The 16,961-nt window shown below is 38.3% G+C and overlaps 1 protein-coding gene across 1 annotated transcript in view; it reads left to right on the top strand.

Annotated features, from left to right (window-relative positions):
* The window catches only part of abat (4-aminobutyrate aminotransferase), a 33,696-nt gene extending 18,750 nt beyond the window's left edge, over window positions 1–14,946 (top strand). Inside the window, exons 7-16 of the mRNA XM_051386921.1 lie at window positions 1,816–1,896; window positions 2,603–2,695; window positions 4,074–4,136; window positions 4,284–4,347; window positions 4,758–4,906; window positions 5,675–5,812; window positions 9,046–9,213; window positions 9,595–9,741; window positions 9,908–10,019; window positions 11,390–14,946. Of these exons, the coding sequence (XP_051242881.1) occupies window positions 1,816–1,896; window positions 2,603–2,695; window positions 4,074–4,136; window positions 4,284–4,347; window positions 4,758–4,906; window positions 5,675–5,812; window positions 9,046–9,213; window positions 9,595–9,741; window positions 9,908–10,019; window positions 11,390–11,511 (1,137 nt within the window). The 3' untranslated portion in view covers window positions 11,512–14,946. The remainder of the gene's footprint in view (window positions 1–1,815; window positions 1,897–2,602; window positions 2,696–4,073; window positions 4,137–4,283; window positions 4,348–4,757; window positions 4,907–5,674; window positions 5,813–9,045; window positions 9,214–9,594; window positions 9,742–9,907; window positions 10,020–11,389) is intronic.
* Window positions 14,947–16,961: the final 2,015 nt, after the last annotated feature.

Below are 16,961 nucleotides of genomic sequence, written 5' to 3' on the forward strand. Positions count from 1 at the left end.
AATAGATTAATTAGGGACTAAGCCAGCGATCGCTGGAAGGTCCCTCTTGTATCTATAGGAATCATTAGGGACTGAACCAGCGACCGCTGGGAGGCCCTAATGTATCTCTAGGAATTATTATTATTCGCTCCAGAGTTGCATATTTGTTGGCCGCAACATGCTCGAAAGCTCAGGAAAATATGCACAAAATTCAATCGTTCGAGAACTCGAGGTATGCAAATGGATAAGCCCCGCCCCCCAGAATCAGCCCGCAAGACAAGTAAGACCGACATGTATGAAAATTGGTACTCATATGTATCATGATGGGACAAGTAGAAAAGCCTCATGGACCCATACCTCACACTAAACAGCAAGTCGGCCATTTTGGATTTAGTCCTGCCCTGAACACGTCTATGTGATAATATTCACTAATAGTGAGAGCGCCACCTAGTGGTGAAAGGAAATGTCATTTTTTATACTTCCATAAGAGTCCCGCCCTGAACACATGGCGACGTGGCAAAAATCAGCTTTTGTGTTAACATTTGAACACTTTTTGGGGGTGTAAACATGCCCAAAAATCATGAAACTTTGCACAAAATTCAGTCATGGCGAATAAGGTATTGTCTTGGTCCCGTAGATGGGCGTCACATAATAGCTTAGCCATGCCCCCGAGAGTCAGCCCCCAAGACACGTATGACTGACATGTACGAGAATTGGTACGCATGTCTATCATGATGGCAAGCAAAAAAGCCTCTTGGACCCAGAACCCAAACCCAACAGGAAGTCGGCCATTTTGATTTTCACGTTTATTTTCAGCGAATTTTTCGCCTTGTATTTGAACAAACTCCTCCTTGGGAATTTATCGAATCTACTTCAAAATTTGTCAGTACAGTTAAAAAATGTTGCTCATTTCAAAGCTGTGCTATTTGTGCATGTACATTAAAGGGCGTGTCCATGGCATGGCATTGAAGTCGACCATTTTGATTTTTATTTTTAATTTTCTGTGATTTTTGCTTTGTATATGAACAAACTCCTCCTAGGGAATTTATCGGATCTACTTCAAAATTGGTCAGTACAGTCAAAAAACATTGCTGATTAAAAGTTGTGCTATTTGTGACTGTATGTTGAACGGCGTGTCCGTGGCGTGGCGTCAAATTCGGCCACATTGAATTTCGCAGCCATTTTAGGCAATTTATTGCGTTGTATTTGAACAAACTCCTCCTAGGGAATTCATCTGATATACTTCAAAATTGGTCAGTACAATCAAAAACTGTTGCAATTTAAAATTTGTGCCATTTGTGACGTCCAAGGGCGTGTCCGTGGCTTTCTGTCAAAGTTGGCCATTTTGAATTCCGTGGCCATATTTCGCGCTGTATTTTAACAAACTCCTAATAGGGGTGGGTGGGTGGGTGGGTAGGTAGGGAGGTAGGTAGGAATACTTTATTTATCCCTGAAGGGAAATTATAATGTTATAGCAGCTGATTAAGAGTCAATTATTATTATTATTATTATTAGAAAGTCTTATTGCAGTGTATATCGTTCCTTAGAGCAGCGGGGGTGAATGAGTCTGTTGCTGAAGCTGCTCGTTAGCTTGTCCAGTGTTGTGTCAAGGGGGTAGGAGGGATTTTCCATGATTGCCAGCAGTTTTGCCAGCGTCCTCTCCTCCACCACCTCCTCCAGGGTGACAAGCTTAGAGCCAACAACAGACTCAGCCTTCTTAATGAGTTTGTTCAGTCTGCGTCCTTTGCCTTGATGCCGCACCGCACCAAAAAAGGACACCGCACCAAAGAAGATGGTGCTCGCCAATTTCACAAATTTATCTATGTTTTCTGTCAGAGTACACTTGTCAACCGACCTGCCCTGGGAATCCTGCCACCTGAAAACTTTCCTGAAAAGATCACTGAAAGTCTTCTCTCAGTTAGTTACACACACACACACACACACACACACACACACACACACACACACACACACACACACACACACACACACAGATTTACCAGTAAAAATACTAATATTAAACATTATTATTGTTGTTGTTGCTTTTATCATTGTTGTAATGAAATTGACATAATCTTCTAAATTATTAATTTATTACACTTTTTTTGTTTATTGGTGACATACATGATGCATTGTTGTAGACAAGTGATAACTGTATGACATCAAACTGAATACACATACAAACAACTTACAGCAAGTCAAAACATGAAACAATTACAACATTGCAAACAATCAGTATGGGCAATATGAGTATGGATGTATAGATGTATGTATGGGCTGGCTGTATGTGTATGTGTCACTTCAACAGAAAAGTGGGGATCACAGTGTATGTGTTATGGCAAATAGTTATATGTGTGAATGATAGAATGTAGGATTATTGTGGATGGTGGACAGGCAGAAAGACATAAATCGAATCGGAATTGAAATTAAGAATCAAGTGTACAGGTGAATGTGTTTTAAATAATGTCTAACTCAGCGGTTTGTTTTTTAATTGAGGCAGATAATAATTCCATTGCTATGTATTCAATTAATATTTTTTTTCAGTGTGATATTGATTGTGTTCCTTGTTCATGATTAAGCTTTATTAAACAGCAGTAATACAATTTGTATTCCCTCCTGTTAGGTGGCTCCGAGTGGAATGACTCGTGTGCAGACAATGGCCTGTGGCTCTTGCTCCAATGAAAATGCTTACAAAGCTATGTTTATCTGGTACAGGGTGAGTGAGTACACATTGGAACAAATTGAATCATTACCTGATTAACATGGTCTAAAATATAATAGAAGACCTAATTATTAATTAAATGTGTTACATTTACGTCAAGTAATAAAATGGAAACAAATGAACAATTTACTGCTTCAATGCAAAGTCTTAGTCATCACCCTGCATGCATATGCAGACTCACAAGCTGTAGTGCCTTATTAGTAACACAGTTTCCTCCATTAGACAAAATATCTCTTTTTCAAAAGTTGATTTAGCCACTTGACCTGTTGCTCTACTGTTATAATAATCACCTTGAATTCAGTGAAGTTCTGTCTCTGTAATGTTATTTGACGTTACCTTTTCGTGGAAGAAACAGATTTATGGACTAAATTTCTTTACAATCCACTTAGAATTAGACAAGAGGCAGCAACAAAACAGTTGGGACAAACTACAAAAATGTGCAGGCACACCAACATTTATATGAAGGTAAACTAATGTGACATTTTCAAGTGCCATCAATGTGGAAGTAGTTTGCTACCTTCTTCATTGCTATCAAAAGGAATGAGTAAGTTCCAGGATGTCAACAGTCATCTTAATCTTTATCTAGATGTTGGCTGAAAAAATATCATCCACCGGTTTAGCTTTCCTCTTAGACAATGAACAGTATGCTGTGGAGTGAACAGTTAGATGTGGTAAGGTAAGCAGAGCAGCCAGAGATTAGAAATAAGAAATTGATTTACAGAGGAGAGTCAGTCTGTTGTATTACTGCAGAGTGACATGGACACTGTCTAAACAAGTAAATGGTAAGTAAATAAGTAAACCGTTAGAGCCGATAAGATATAAAGACGCTTTGGTTTGGTGTCTTGAAGATGGCTTTTCTTATCATTAAAAAAAAGTAATACTTTGTCTTTCAGACCAAGCTCCCCAACTGCAACAGAGGACATTGTATAGCTATTTTCACAGACTGATACTCCTCATGATGACTAAACTGACTGATCTGTGCCTGATTATTTTAAGTGTCTTTAAAACTGAAATATAACCCCTGTGCTGCTAGTTGTAAACCTGCACTGTGTTGACCCCAAACCTGCTATCATATACAATATGTGAAAACATTAATGAGGGGTGACACCATTAAAGTTTTGACTGTAATGTTTTAGAATACAAAAAAATATATAAATAAATAAATAGATAAGGGAATGCTCAACTGACACCTTGATTTCTTACATTTTATTTTCTAATTTGTAACTGATATTAAAAATTTTATTTATTTTTCTGTTCTCAAAATAAATATTTGATGAAATAAGAACTTAAATAATAGCTCAACAACCGAATGTAAATTTAACTTAATTTCATCGTGGTATGAGGCCCATCAGTGTGCTTGTTTTTTCTATAGAACAAGGAGCGAGGCCACAACATACCATCTGATGAAGACCTCAGCACCTGCATGATAAATCAGGTGGGTGAAAGAAATCTCACGACTTAGCATTATTATCATTCATTTTTTTGGATTTCAGGTATATTTGCATAAATATAAATAAATATTTGCATCTTCCTCTATGTCCTCATTATTATTCTTTCCTTTTTTATCTCTCTTCTGCCTCAGGCCCCTGGGTGCCCAGACCTCAGTATTCTATCTTTCATGGGAGGTTTCCATGGAAGAACCATGGGTACATTAAATAGTGACATTAAAACACACAAGAACACGAACACACACACACACACAGACACACACACTGCTGCTGCTAAAATTCTCTTTATTACTGAAAATGTTTTTTTCATTCATTTAATTCCAGTCAGTTCTCCTTTGCCGACTTTCTGTCGGTGGTAAACTACTGTCAATAAAACTGTTCCTGTTTTAATCTTTCACAGTAAAAGCCTACCAGGATGGGGAGGAATTAAGCCCTTTCAGCTGGGTGTAGAGATATAGAAAAATTACATCTAGATATAAATGTACAATTGCTAGATATAGATACAATATATACCTGAAGCACGCCTGAAATACTGCATAGTGAACCACCATTTAAAAGTTATTTGAATTGTTGATTCATGGCTAACACAGTGCTTTTGCGTTGTTAAGGTTGCTTGGCAACAACACACTCCAAATCAGTCCACAAGCTGGACGTGCCGTCATTTGATTGGCCAATCGCCCCTTTCCCCAGACTGCAGTACCCACTGGAGGAGTTTACCAAAGAGAACGCACAGGAAGAGGCTCGCTGTCTGGAGGAGGTAGAGTGTTTGTGTGCAAAAGGGGACATGTATGTGCACAATCATAATGTATGGTGGTTATTTTATAAATAAAATTATAATTGCAGTTGCAGTTTTTAAATGAGGGCAATGTTATAAATTTTTCAGTGTTTCATTAACCAACCAATCTTTTAAGCTATAAATTGCAACAAAAAAGTTACTCCCATCTCAAGTTCAGAGTCCAATATGATGTATTCCAAGTGTTTATTTTGTCGGCCCAACAATTTAAAATCCAAAGCTATACAGTTTACAGCGATGTGCAAACTGTCTTTTACTTAAGAATTTTAATTTCTATCAACACTTAATCGACTTATAATTTCAGCACTACTCCGGTGATTAATGTTTTGTGCCTTTATAAGGTAGGAAGTGTTGCCAGTATGTATGATACAGATCACAGATGTTTGAGTATCATTCTTTTTAAGGTCCGGTGTGTGGGATTTAGTCACATTGTGCGGTGACAGTGCATATTGCAACCATTTGAATACAGCTCAGCCTTCCAAGCATGTAGGAGAAACTACAATGACCAAGAAACTCATGAAAAATGTGAAGGCCCTATTTAGAGCCAGTGTTTGGTTTGTCCATTCTGGGCTACTGTAGAAACATGGCAGTTCAACATGGCGGAGCATTCTAAGATAACAAAAACACAACCATTCCTATTTTTAGGTGCAACCTAAATGTTACACAGTAGACCTCTAGGTAAAAATGGCACCTCTGAGAAAATACAAAATAAAAGTGTGTGTATGTTTTCAGGTGGAGGATCTGATTGTGAAGTGGAGGCAGAAGGGGAAGCCAGTCGCTGGGATTGTAATTGAACCAATCCAGGCTGAAGGCGGAGATAACCACGCCTCCCCAGACTTCTTTAGAAGCCTCCGCAACATTGCACACAAGGTAATTACTATGTAACTACTATGGCAACTAGGGATGTCCCAATCAAATCTCAACAATTGGTATCGGCGTCGATCAAGTAATTTTTTTGCTGCTTGGAATTGGCTATATTAAATTTATTGATCTGATCTGATCTTTTGTTTTACGTCAGCTGTCACATAGCTGTTTTTACTCGCAAAGCTGCAGCCATCGTCAACTCTTGCTGTTTATTTCCTCCACTCTGTGTGGGAGAGAGCAGCCAGGCTGCTCCTGCTCAGAGGGTAGAGATCCAACACAACCACACTCAACACCCCACAAGTCCCGCAAACATAAAGCCAATAGTAATTAATGAATGCAATCTGTGCAAAAGATGTACAGACAACGGAAAATAAACTGTCAGCAGAATATAGAAAGTTCATTCAGATAAGTCAGACAAAGGCTGCATTGAAGTACCAAACACTGGAGAGAAACTCCCTCCAGACAGCGACAAGGCAAGGATTACAGATGGTTTGTTATTTTATACTTAATTGTGTAAATGAATTTAATTAAGGAACAGCTTAGATGCAGCCATTTTGTTTCTTAATGCAATGCAGAGCTATTTAATTGTCAGGCATGTACATTGGATTGATGTTAATAACTTGAATGTACTTGAAGTGTGCACAGTGTAAAAAAAAATTCTAAGTATCGGATCGGGACTCTGCATCAGCTGATACTCAATATTAAAGGACTCAGACTGGATTGGGAACTAAAAAAAACATGACTTGAGCTTCTTGTGATTTTTAGTCTTACTTCACTAGACCATATAGGGATCAAAGCATTTTTTAACTGATCAGTATAAGCTACTGTATATTGAGCTTTTTTTTCTTTTTTTTTTTTACTTCAGCTGCCAGACAGGTGTTTTTTACTCACAAAGATATCATGCACAATGCAGAGCAGTCATCGTCAGCTGTCCGCTGTCTGTCTCTTTTCCACTACTCTGAGCTCCCGCCCTTCCCGGGGACCCCTGCTCGGTAGAGAGCCAACAACTGCAAAAAGCTGAGAGTAATTCATGAGCAGAAGTGCATTTAAGTACAAGTACAATGTAGTAAGTAAATGGACCTGTACTTGTATAGCGCCTTTCTAGTCTTCCGACCACTCAAAGCGCTTTTACACTACGCGCCACATTCACCCTTTCACACACATTCACTCAGTGATGGTAAAGCCCATCGAACAGAAACTAACTCATTCATACACATTCACACACCGATGCACAGCATCAGGAGCGATTTGGGGTTCAGTATCTTTTTAAGGAACGACCCACTCTGCCTCTGAGCCACAGCTGCCCGTACAATGTACAGACGACAGAATACACACAGAACACAATCCATTCTGGTAACTCAGGTAAAGGCTGCACAGAATCAACAAACACTGAAGTGAGAAATGCAGGCAATTGTTTTCTTAATGCATTGTAGATCTGTTCTGTTGTCAAGCATAAACACTGAAGGTTCAAGGTTACTTTATTTGTACATATAGATAGATCGATAGATGGATACTTTATTGTCCTTCACAGGACATTTGTCACTGCAGTCTGTACATAGCTTTCAGACATACATACATAGATACAAGATACATAGGGACACCACAACATAACAAGAATATACACTCATTGCAGCACATTTAGAACATTTAACTCTCCCTGTCCTGTGAGTAGCACCTACCCACGGCGGTTACCGGGGTGCCTTAGGTAGATTTGTTTTGCAGTAAATGGCAAAGCATTCCTCTTGACGAAAATATAAAGACAACAAACAACGCACACAGTAGACAAACATGGTAAAAGGATTAAGATAAAAGATGAAAATGCTCTAGGATCTAAACATCAGGACTTACTAAGACAGAACAATTAAAAAAACACAAATTAAATAACCACTAGAATAAATAAGGTAAAATGCAGGTAAAAAGTAAAACTCTGTGCCATGTTACTACAACGTGTTGATGATGATAGCTGCTGGAACATCTATGGGACTATAAAACCTCCATCCAGAAGCAACAAGCTTCACACCTTTCTTCAAAGTTCACATTGGATTATTTTTTATAACTTTAATATACATGAAGTGTGCATTGTGCACCTGTATTATCCAGGATTTAAAAAAAGTACCCAATCAGGACAAAACAGACTGGGGACATATTAGACCTATCATGGATTCCAAGGCTGCAAGATAGTCATAACATTTTTAGAACACAGATAGAACAAATGTCCATGTCCATGCCTTAGCCTAGGGAATGGAAATCTGCCAAAGCACTTGATGAGCCAACCATATACAGGGAGGGAGGGAGCACCACAGACGCCGAGGGGCCTGAGGCATCACTTTGAGCCACATGAACTGGTATACAGGGTCATAAATGCCAGTGATGAACCCATCCAGCCAGTCTCTCTGCTCTTGCAAAAGTCAGAGCCTGTATGTTGGTGTTCAGATTATGTAAACCTCTCTAAGACCTTCTATCAATTATCCATTATCATCTACTTATCCGGGGTCGGGTTACATTGACAGCAGGTCAAGCAGGACACACCAGACGTCCTCTCCTCCCCAGCAATGCCTTCCAACTCCTCCTGGGGGATCCTAAGGCATTCCATGAGATATATAGTCCCTTCTGCGAGCTCTGGGTCTACCCCAGGGTCTCCTCCCAGGAGGACGTGCCCAGAAAACCTCCAGACCTTCAATCAGATGCCCTAACCATCTCAGCTAGGTCCTTTTGGGGCAAAGGAGCAGAGGCTCTACTCAGGGCTCCCTCTGGATGTCTGAGCTCCTCAATCAAAACAAACTGCAGATGAAGAATTGTCACCATAATTTTAACAGTTTTTTTCAGTGAAAATTGTATTTGTGATGCAAAAACGCAATAATCGTGTAATATAATGCAATGGCAATATCAGTCAGAATAATTGCAATATGATGTTTTTACCATATCGTGCAGCCCTACCTGACAGGAAAAGAAATCTCAGAGGACCTCGAGAAGAGGGTAACAGCACATTTTTCTGGGAAAGCGGTTCACAAAGACTAGAAAGGCGCTATATAAGTACGGTCCATTTACCATTTACCATTTGTTTCCTGGGAGGCACCCGTGTTACTCACCACCCGGTCCGACAAAAACATCCTTGCAGCTGTAAAAACTGTGGCCAATAAGGTGCATCCCCAGTAATAACACGAGTCTCGTGATTACTTGTCATGAACACCCTCAGACACTTTTCCATTTCTCAGTCTGTTAATCGTTTATCTCCACAGCATGGCTGTGCTTTCCATGTTGATGAAGTCCAGACTGGTGGAGGGAGTACAGGAAAGTTTTGGGCCCATGAGCACTGGGGCATGGATGATCCTGCTGACATCGTCTCTTTCAGCAAGAAGCTTCTGACTGGGGGCTACTACCACAAGGATGAATTACAGGCTGACAAGGTTTGTGATTTTAAAAAAAATTCTACAACAAAATTTACGGTACATTTTAGTCACCTTGGTGAAGTTGTATATGTTGTGTTTAAAATTTGAACAAGACAGTCTAAAGCCCTGTTGTGTCCTCTACACCCCATAGTATGAATCTGTTGGACATGCCAAACATACTTGATCTAGTCATTTGTTTCTTGACTCAGATGTGTTGCCATGATATATAATGACACATATTATAGATGTATTTAAAACCTTAGGTTTAAATGGTGATTTAGTGTTACATTACCGTCCTTTGACTGTCACTTAGATGTGTAAATATGTTAGTAGGATTGTTGTCATTTTTTACTTACATTTTTTGTGTTTGCTTGTGTATCTGTTGTCAACTTTTTTCAGCCATACCGTATCTTTAACACATGGATGGGTGACCCATCAAAGAACTTGCTACTGGCTGAGGTTCTCAATGTGATTCGCAGAGAAAACCTTCTGGAGGAGGTGATGCGTTCTGGGAAAGCCTTGCTAAACGGCCTTTATGAGCTACAGGTAGTGTGTTTGTGTGTGTGTAGGTAGTCTTCTTTCAGACTAGTGGAAAGAAAACGCCCAAATAAACACATTTGGGTGTTTATTTCACTACACCATGTCTATTTGCATCTGTATGATGATTTCTCCTGAACTTAGTAACGTGAACTACATATGTCTGGTCCCCTAGGCTCAGTACCCTGGCATATTGAGCCGTGCTCGAGGACAGGGGACCTTCTGTGCCATTGATATACGTGACGATGCAACACGCAACAGCCTCCTGCTCAAGGCCAGAGACAAAGGTATGAAGTACAGCACCACTTATTTGAGGGCTTGACAATCAGTCATTGTGGCACCATCTCATTTTGAGTGGTTTAGGGTGTGACGCTACAATATTGACTTATTGATTGTGTAAATTAAAGATAAGATTAGATAATATTAGAGATGCACATTTTAAACAACCACTTTGACCCTTTGAATGGCTGATCACATTTGATCGTGCCTTATTCCCGCAGTTATAAAACAATCTCAGGATTTGACTGTGCTGCTTTCAATGATCATTATAAACAACACACGAATTCTCTCGGCCACATACTTTGTATACAAAATATGTATGATCATTTAATAGCCGTAGCATTACAACTCCTAAAAATGGGATTTGCAATTGACCCTTCCTAAGTCCCACCCCTTTCTGCTTTTGCTCCAGTCACTTAAATATGATCAAGCCTGCCAGATTGAAAATTAGGTAAATGATGCAATTCAGACTGACCGGCAGCATGACTATGATACTACTATATAAAAAATTTAACCAACAACTGGCCCAACGGGAACAAGCTAAACAGAGTAGCTGAGTGCTAAGTTGGCTAATGCGGTGGCTGCAGTGTGGTTTAATGCTGTAGAAGTTAAGGAATGCAAGGAGGAGGAGAGAGGTTTGGGGGTAGAGCGGGTCGTCTAATCAGAAGGTTGGTGGTTTGATCCCCAGCTCCTCCCTGCTGCATGTCAAGTATCGTTGATCATAGATACTTAACCCCAATAGGCTCCCGATGCTGTGTGAGAATGCATGAATGAGTTTCTGTTCCATGGTCTTTGCCGTCACTGTGAAAGAGCGAATGTGGCATGTAGTGTAAAAGCACTTTGAGTGGTTGTAAAACTAGAAAGGCGCTATACAAATACAGGTTAATTTACCATCTACATATAGTGACACTCTTTTTGTTGTTTTTAAACGGCGTAAAACAAGCTTTACACTTTGTGCAATTTAAATTGGAAAAAATCCAACAGAGCAATTTCATTTGCTTCTTTAAATGTGAGGGGTCTTGAAGATTCGGTAAAAAGAAAGGCATTATTCTTATTTTGCAAAGGGCCAAAATGGCATTGTCTTAGAAATTCTTCCGTACATACTACAATACTTGTGGTGTAAACCCAACGGTACTTTCAGGTCCAGAATTGATTACTGGCTTGCTGCTGATTCATTTATGGAACTGGACATTTCCATTTCCAAACTCCATTAACTGATTACTGTTTAATAGAAATTAAACTAAATTTTGACACATTAAATTCACCATAATTAAAATTTTATTTTAATTTTTAAATTCAAATTCAAATGAAGTTGGGTGACAGAAAAATATGACATTGAACTGTGTGGATATGTAGTAACAGTGTTTGTAATTGACAGGTGTACTCCTGGGAGGGTGTGGGGATCGATCAATCCGTTTCCGTCCTGCACTGATTTTCAAGGAGTACCATGTTCACATCTTTCTCAACATCTTCAATGATGTGTTGGCCCAGCACAAATAAATCCTGATCCTAAAGGAACCGGACTGACACTACATGAGCCTGACTTAATCCAGAATGGAGAGGGAGGGAAACAGTCCATGTCATGATAAGCACAATCCATACAATAACTCACACAGATATCCCTTATGTTCCAAGATCCAGGCCCAGGTGAGTTTCTAACATTGAAGACTGACCAATATCCGTAGCAAGAAATGATAATGATGATATACTTTTGCTACCATTTAGATGTACACAACAGGTGCCAGTGGGTAATACCGCAGTAACTTAAGATTTCTGTAAAATCAACCTTACTGCAATGCAAATAATTTTCTCATCTGGATTCATGTTCTTATATATGGATTAACCTGACAAGCAGTACTCTGGATGAAGTCATGACAGATATATAAATCTAGTACCTTTTATTTCACACTTTACTGCCTGAGATTCAGAGGTATGGAACCAGGCCAAAATGTGGGTCTGTTCCTTTAAAAGGTAGCACAACATTAGATAAATGTAAATAAGATGTCAAAGATCCAACCTCCGTATTAACCTCTCTTAATGGATCAGAACAAAATCTTTTGTACAGCTTCTTTTAGTGCTCATATGCCAACATCATCCCACCACCTGATAGTTAGCCTGTGTGCTTGTTTTAAAGCTGCACATAAAAAATATTTTTTTGTCATATTTGTTGAAATTTTCACTGTGTCCTGGCAGTAGTATATGAGACGGATAATCTGTTAAAAGAAGCAGGTTCCCCTAGCTTGTTCTATTTTTAGCTTGAAGATAGTTAATTGTTGAGTCTCATACCCAGGGTCCCAAAGCATCTGTATTTGATGCCCTGAGAATGTGACTCAACAATCAGTTATCATATGTCTTGGCTCTAATTGGTTGCTTTTGTTAAAACCTGGTAGATTCTTGCAATGCCATTAGGAGCAGTACAACAAACCAGAGGAACCTGATTTTCAGATTATCTGTCTTGTGCTGCTGTCAGGATATATGACAAAAAAATACAAAAAATGTTCCAACTGCATCTTTAAGAAGGCAGGCAGAATTCTGTGTCAGTTATGATACTATGTAGGAGCACACAAAGCTAAGATGTCAGCCTGCATGTCATTTAATGCTTACCATTACAAATGTCCTTGTTATGATTCTGACTGGTGTGTTGATCTTAATAGAAATTATCTTTAGGCTTGAAATGTTGTAGCCCAGAAAAATGTGAAACATAAATGGACCACAAAAATGTCATAGATTATTTAGTGCCTGCATGTAACTTAAATGTGCTAATATTTTTTTTTCTTTTCTGTTTTATTCTTTGAATGCCCGAGAGCAGCCATTGGTAACCTTAACTGAACAAAACTTCTGAACACATTCACTTTACTCTTGAATGAGAGCTTCATATCAGCTGGCGCGTTTGTTTCTGAAAACTCGTTTACTTTTACTACTTGGTTATGATTTTGAATTTAACACTTTATGACAGAACAGAGAGAGTTTCCTTAATTTAAAGCACAGTTTCAGTTTGCACCAAGCTGTTTCTGAGATGTTGAATGTTGCTTGTCATATTGATAAACATGGTGGTCCCTAAGGAGCAAACACTTGCATAAGCAAAAGCAACAACATTAAGGAAATGTGCTCCAAAATCCAAAATTACTACAAACTGAAAAACACATTTAAGAGTTATAACACAAATACTCAGACAAAATGCAACAAATAATAAAACGCATACAAATGTAAAAAGACAAACATGGACTTGTGCTTATACTTCAAGCAGTTAACTGTTTATCCTATATTAGGTAGCCTACTTGCTAAAGTTTGTGCATTACGTCTAAACATGCTACACTTAATTGTGTGTAATTCCATAATAATGCTTTTTTACATGAGCTTTGAATATACTGCTACATGAATTTGCATTCAGGGATTATTAGAAGGTATTGTAGAAGACAATAGTTTGTTTAAAGTTAAAAGCAACTGTACTTGCTTTAGATTCTTGAAACCGTTTTGCTCTCATCCAAAGGCCAGATGTGATATAGTATGACCTTGATGACTAAACATTTTTACAGACATAGTCAATAGTTTTTAATTAAACAGGTAGCCTCAGACTCATTACTTGCCACATTTGGAACTGTCAGATCCCCTGAAAACACCTGCAAACATTTCCAATAATGCATTAATCTCAGGGCATCCTGATAGCTCACCTGATAGCGTTGGCACCTTTGTCTCTTTGTGGCAGGACAGGCTGTAATGGGCTCATTACTGCCCCCTGAGACTAGAGGGCAGGAAACAACCATTGGTACTTGCAACCTCAGTTATAGTGGGTTTTTCCCAACCCAAGCGTTCAGAAGTAATACTGTTTGGAAATCCTATCGATTCAATTCAATTCAATTTTATTAGTATAGCACCAATTATAAATGACAGTGTCCTCAGTGTCCTTAGTGTCACTAACTTTTCAAATGGCGGCAAGGAAAAACGTCCTTTTAAGAGGCAGAAACCTTAGACAGACCCCAGCTCTAAGTGGGTGGCGGTCTCCCTTGACCAGTAATGTTGAGAGAGGGAGAGAGAGGGAGAGGGGGGTAAAGAGAGGACAGAGACAGAGACAAAAGTGCACAGCAACAACGTTGGAGGTGTTTCAAACTGTATTTTTCAAGTTTACAAAAACATGAAAATTAACTGGCATGGTTAACTTCCACACCTCAGATAAAGAGCAGCACGCAGCCAGGAACTAACCCATGCAGTGGATGACACATACCCAAACTGTAGCTCAGTTCCTCAGCTTGAACTTAAAGCACAGGTCCATCAAACAGGGTGGTATATAAAGACATCAGGTAATGGGTGAATACAAAGATGTAGTACATAAAGTCTAACAGCACAAATTTTATAAATACTTGTGGAATTTAATCTAAATCTTCTGGAGTTGATGCTCTGCTGTAGAACACGTCAGACCTTCATCAGTGTCTGTGAATGCCCCATGGAGCTTTTAGGCAAGTGTTAGGAATGTGTAGCAGTTCATAAAATAAATAAATAAATGATGTATTAATTTCTTAATAATTATTAATTCACTCCAATTGTGTATATATGGATATATTTACATCTTTTTACATTAATGTTGCAGAAATTATATCCTGTAAGCCTGATGTGAAGTTTTTGTTATACATAATTCCCAGAGTCAGTTTGTTTGTATGAATGAAACGTGAATTAAAATGAAGATTTAATGAAGTACATAGGGTTCACGGTGGAGCAATGCGATGGTGATGATGACATCAGTGCCTGTCTCCTTGTTGTCAGTATTTGTCAGTATCCATGATGACCTTTAACTTGTTTGACATTAACTATTTGCACTTGTGATCTGAGATAGATGATTGAATTGATGTGATGATTTTTAGATGGCTCTATTATGCTGTTATTGTCTACAAAACATTCTGTCCATGTACTGTGATAAAATAAATGTTTTGAGTAACTGAGTAGAGTTGTTATTTCTTGAGCAGGAAAGCTCATTTTTGACAAAAAATAATAAATATATAATAAATAACACTTGTAGCTGTTTCCAGAGTTTTTCAGTGGCATAGTTTATCTAATACATAGTTATTAATCTAAGTGTCTTTGTAATCTGTGACAAATAATGTACAGTAGATTTCAAAAGTACCCAATTTAGAGGATTCTTTTGTTAATGCTCTATTAATAAATATATGTATTATATATAGGATTTCTGGGAAGAACTTAATGTTGACAGGAATAATGGAAATTTCAGAAGAAAACCTCCATTAAACCCATGTAAATATTACATTATTACCCATTATTGAAAACAACACATTTAAGGATAATAAGGAATTTATTGTCATGTGCATTAAAATGCCACCAGTGCAATAAGGAGTTGCAGTAATTCAGCCTAGAAGTAACAAATGCATGAACTAGTTTTTCTGAATCTGATCTGAAATTTTTGCAATATTATGTAAGTGGAAAAAGGCAGTCCTAGAGGTTTGCTTTATGTGGGAGTTAAAGGATATATCCTGATTAACGATAACTCCAAGATTCCTGACGGTGGTGCTGGAGGCCAAGGTAATGCCATCTACTATATTTAAGACACTGAGTTTCGGAGGTGTTGGGGCCAAGTACAAGAACTTCTGATTTGTCTGAGATTAACATCAGAAAATTGCAGCTCATCCAGGTTTTTATGTTTTATGACATACTTGTAATTTAGATAATTGATTAATTTCATTAGACTTGATTGATAGATATAACTGGGTATCATCTGCATAACAGTGAAAGTAAATAGAGTGATTCCTAATAATGTTGCCTAAGGGAAGCATATATAAGGTGAAATAGAATTGGTCCAAGCACAGAGCCTTGTGGAACTCCATGACTAAATTTTGTGTTTATGGAGGATTAATCGTTAACATGTACAAACTGACAATGATTAACCAATAAAAATCTCTTAACAGGACGTTTTTCCTTGCCGCCATCGCCAAGTGCTTGCTCATGGTGGGAACTGTTGGGTCTCTGTAAATAATGTTATAAGGAGTATGGTCTAGACCTGCTCTATTTGAAAAGTGTCCTTAGATAACTTCTTTTATGAATTGGCACTATACAAATAAAATTTAATTGAACTGAATTGAATTGCTATGTCAAAAGTCACACAACTGTTTGGCGACTACTTTCTCCAGAATCTTAGAGAGGAAGGGGAGGTTAGAAATGGGTCCATAGTTGGCTAAAACCCCTGGGTCAAGAGTGGGCTTTTTAAGAAGGGGTTTAATTACAACTACTTTAAAGGACTGTGGTACGTAGCCTGACAATAAAGAGAGATTGATCATATCCAGTAAAGAAGTGCCAAGGGTAAGACTTAGATAGAATAGAATCTAGTGTTGTTCGCAGTGCCTGTAGCACTATTAACAAGATGATCAATTTGGGAGATCTGATCAGTTATCATATATTATAGGAGTCGTCCGTTATATTGAGACATGGCATTGAATTAAATACAGATGGAATCTCCTCCTTAAATTTAGCTACAGCACTATCAGATAGACATCTGCTATAGGAAGGTTTTCCTAATGGCTTGTAGTCTATTAACAGGAAATCAAGTTATTAAATAATGGTCAGTTATTAAATGTTCAATATCAATGCCATATGATAGAACAGAATCAAGAGTGTGATTACAACAATGGGTGGGTTTATTTACACAAAAGGCAATTGAGTCTAATAATGAGATTAACAAATTACTAAGACTGTCATTATCAACATCCACGAGTATTAAAATTACCTACAATAATTACTTTATCTGTTTTACGGATTAAACGTGATAAAAACTCATTCAGAAAAAAAAAATCAAAGTACAGGCAAGGAGCGTGGTAGACTATAACATACAGAACTGGCTGCACTGTTTTCCAGGTCGGGTGAGAAAGACTAAGAACAAGGCTTTCGAATGAATTATAATTTAGTATAGGTTTAGGATTAATTAAAAAGCTTGAATTACATATGGCTGC

This window comes from Dicentrarchus labrax, unplaced genomic scaffold (assembly GCF_905237075.1).
Source record: "Dicentrarchus labrax unplaced genomic scaffold, dlabrax2021, whole genome shotgun sequence".
Classification (NCBI taxonomy): Eukaryota; Metazoa; Chordata; class Actinopteri; family Moronidae; genus Dicentrarchus; species Dicentrarchus labrax.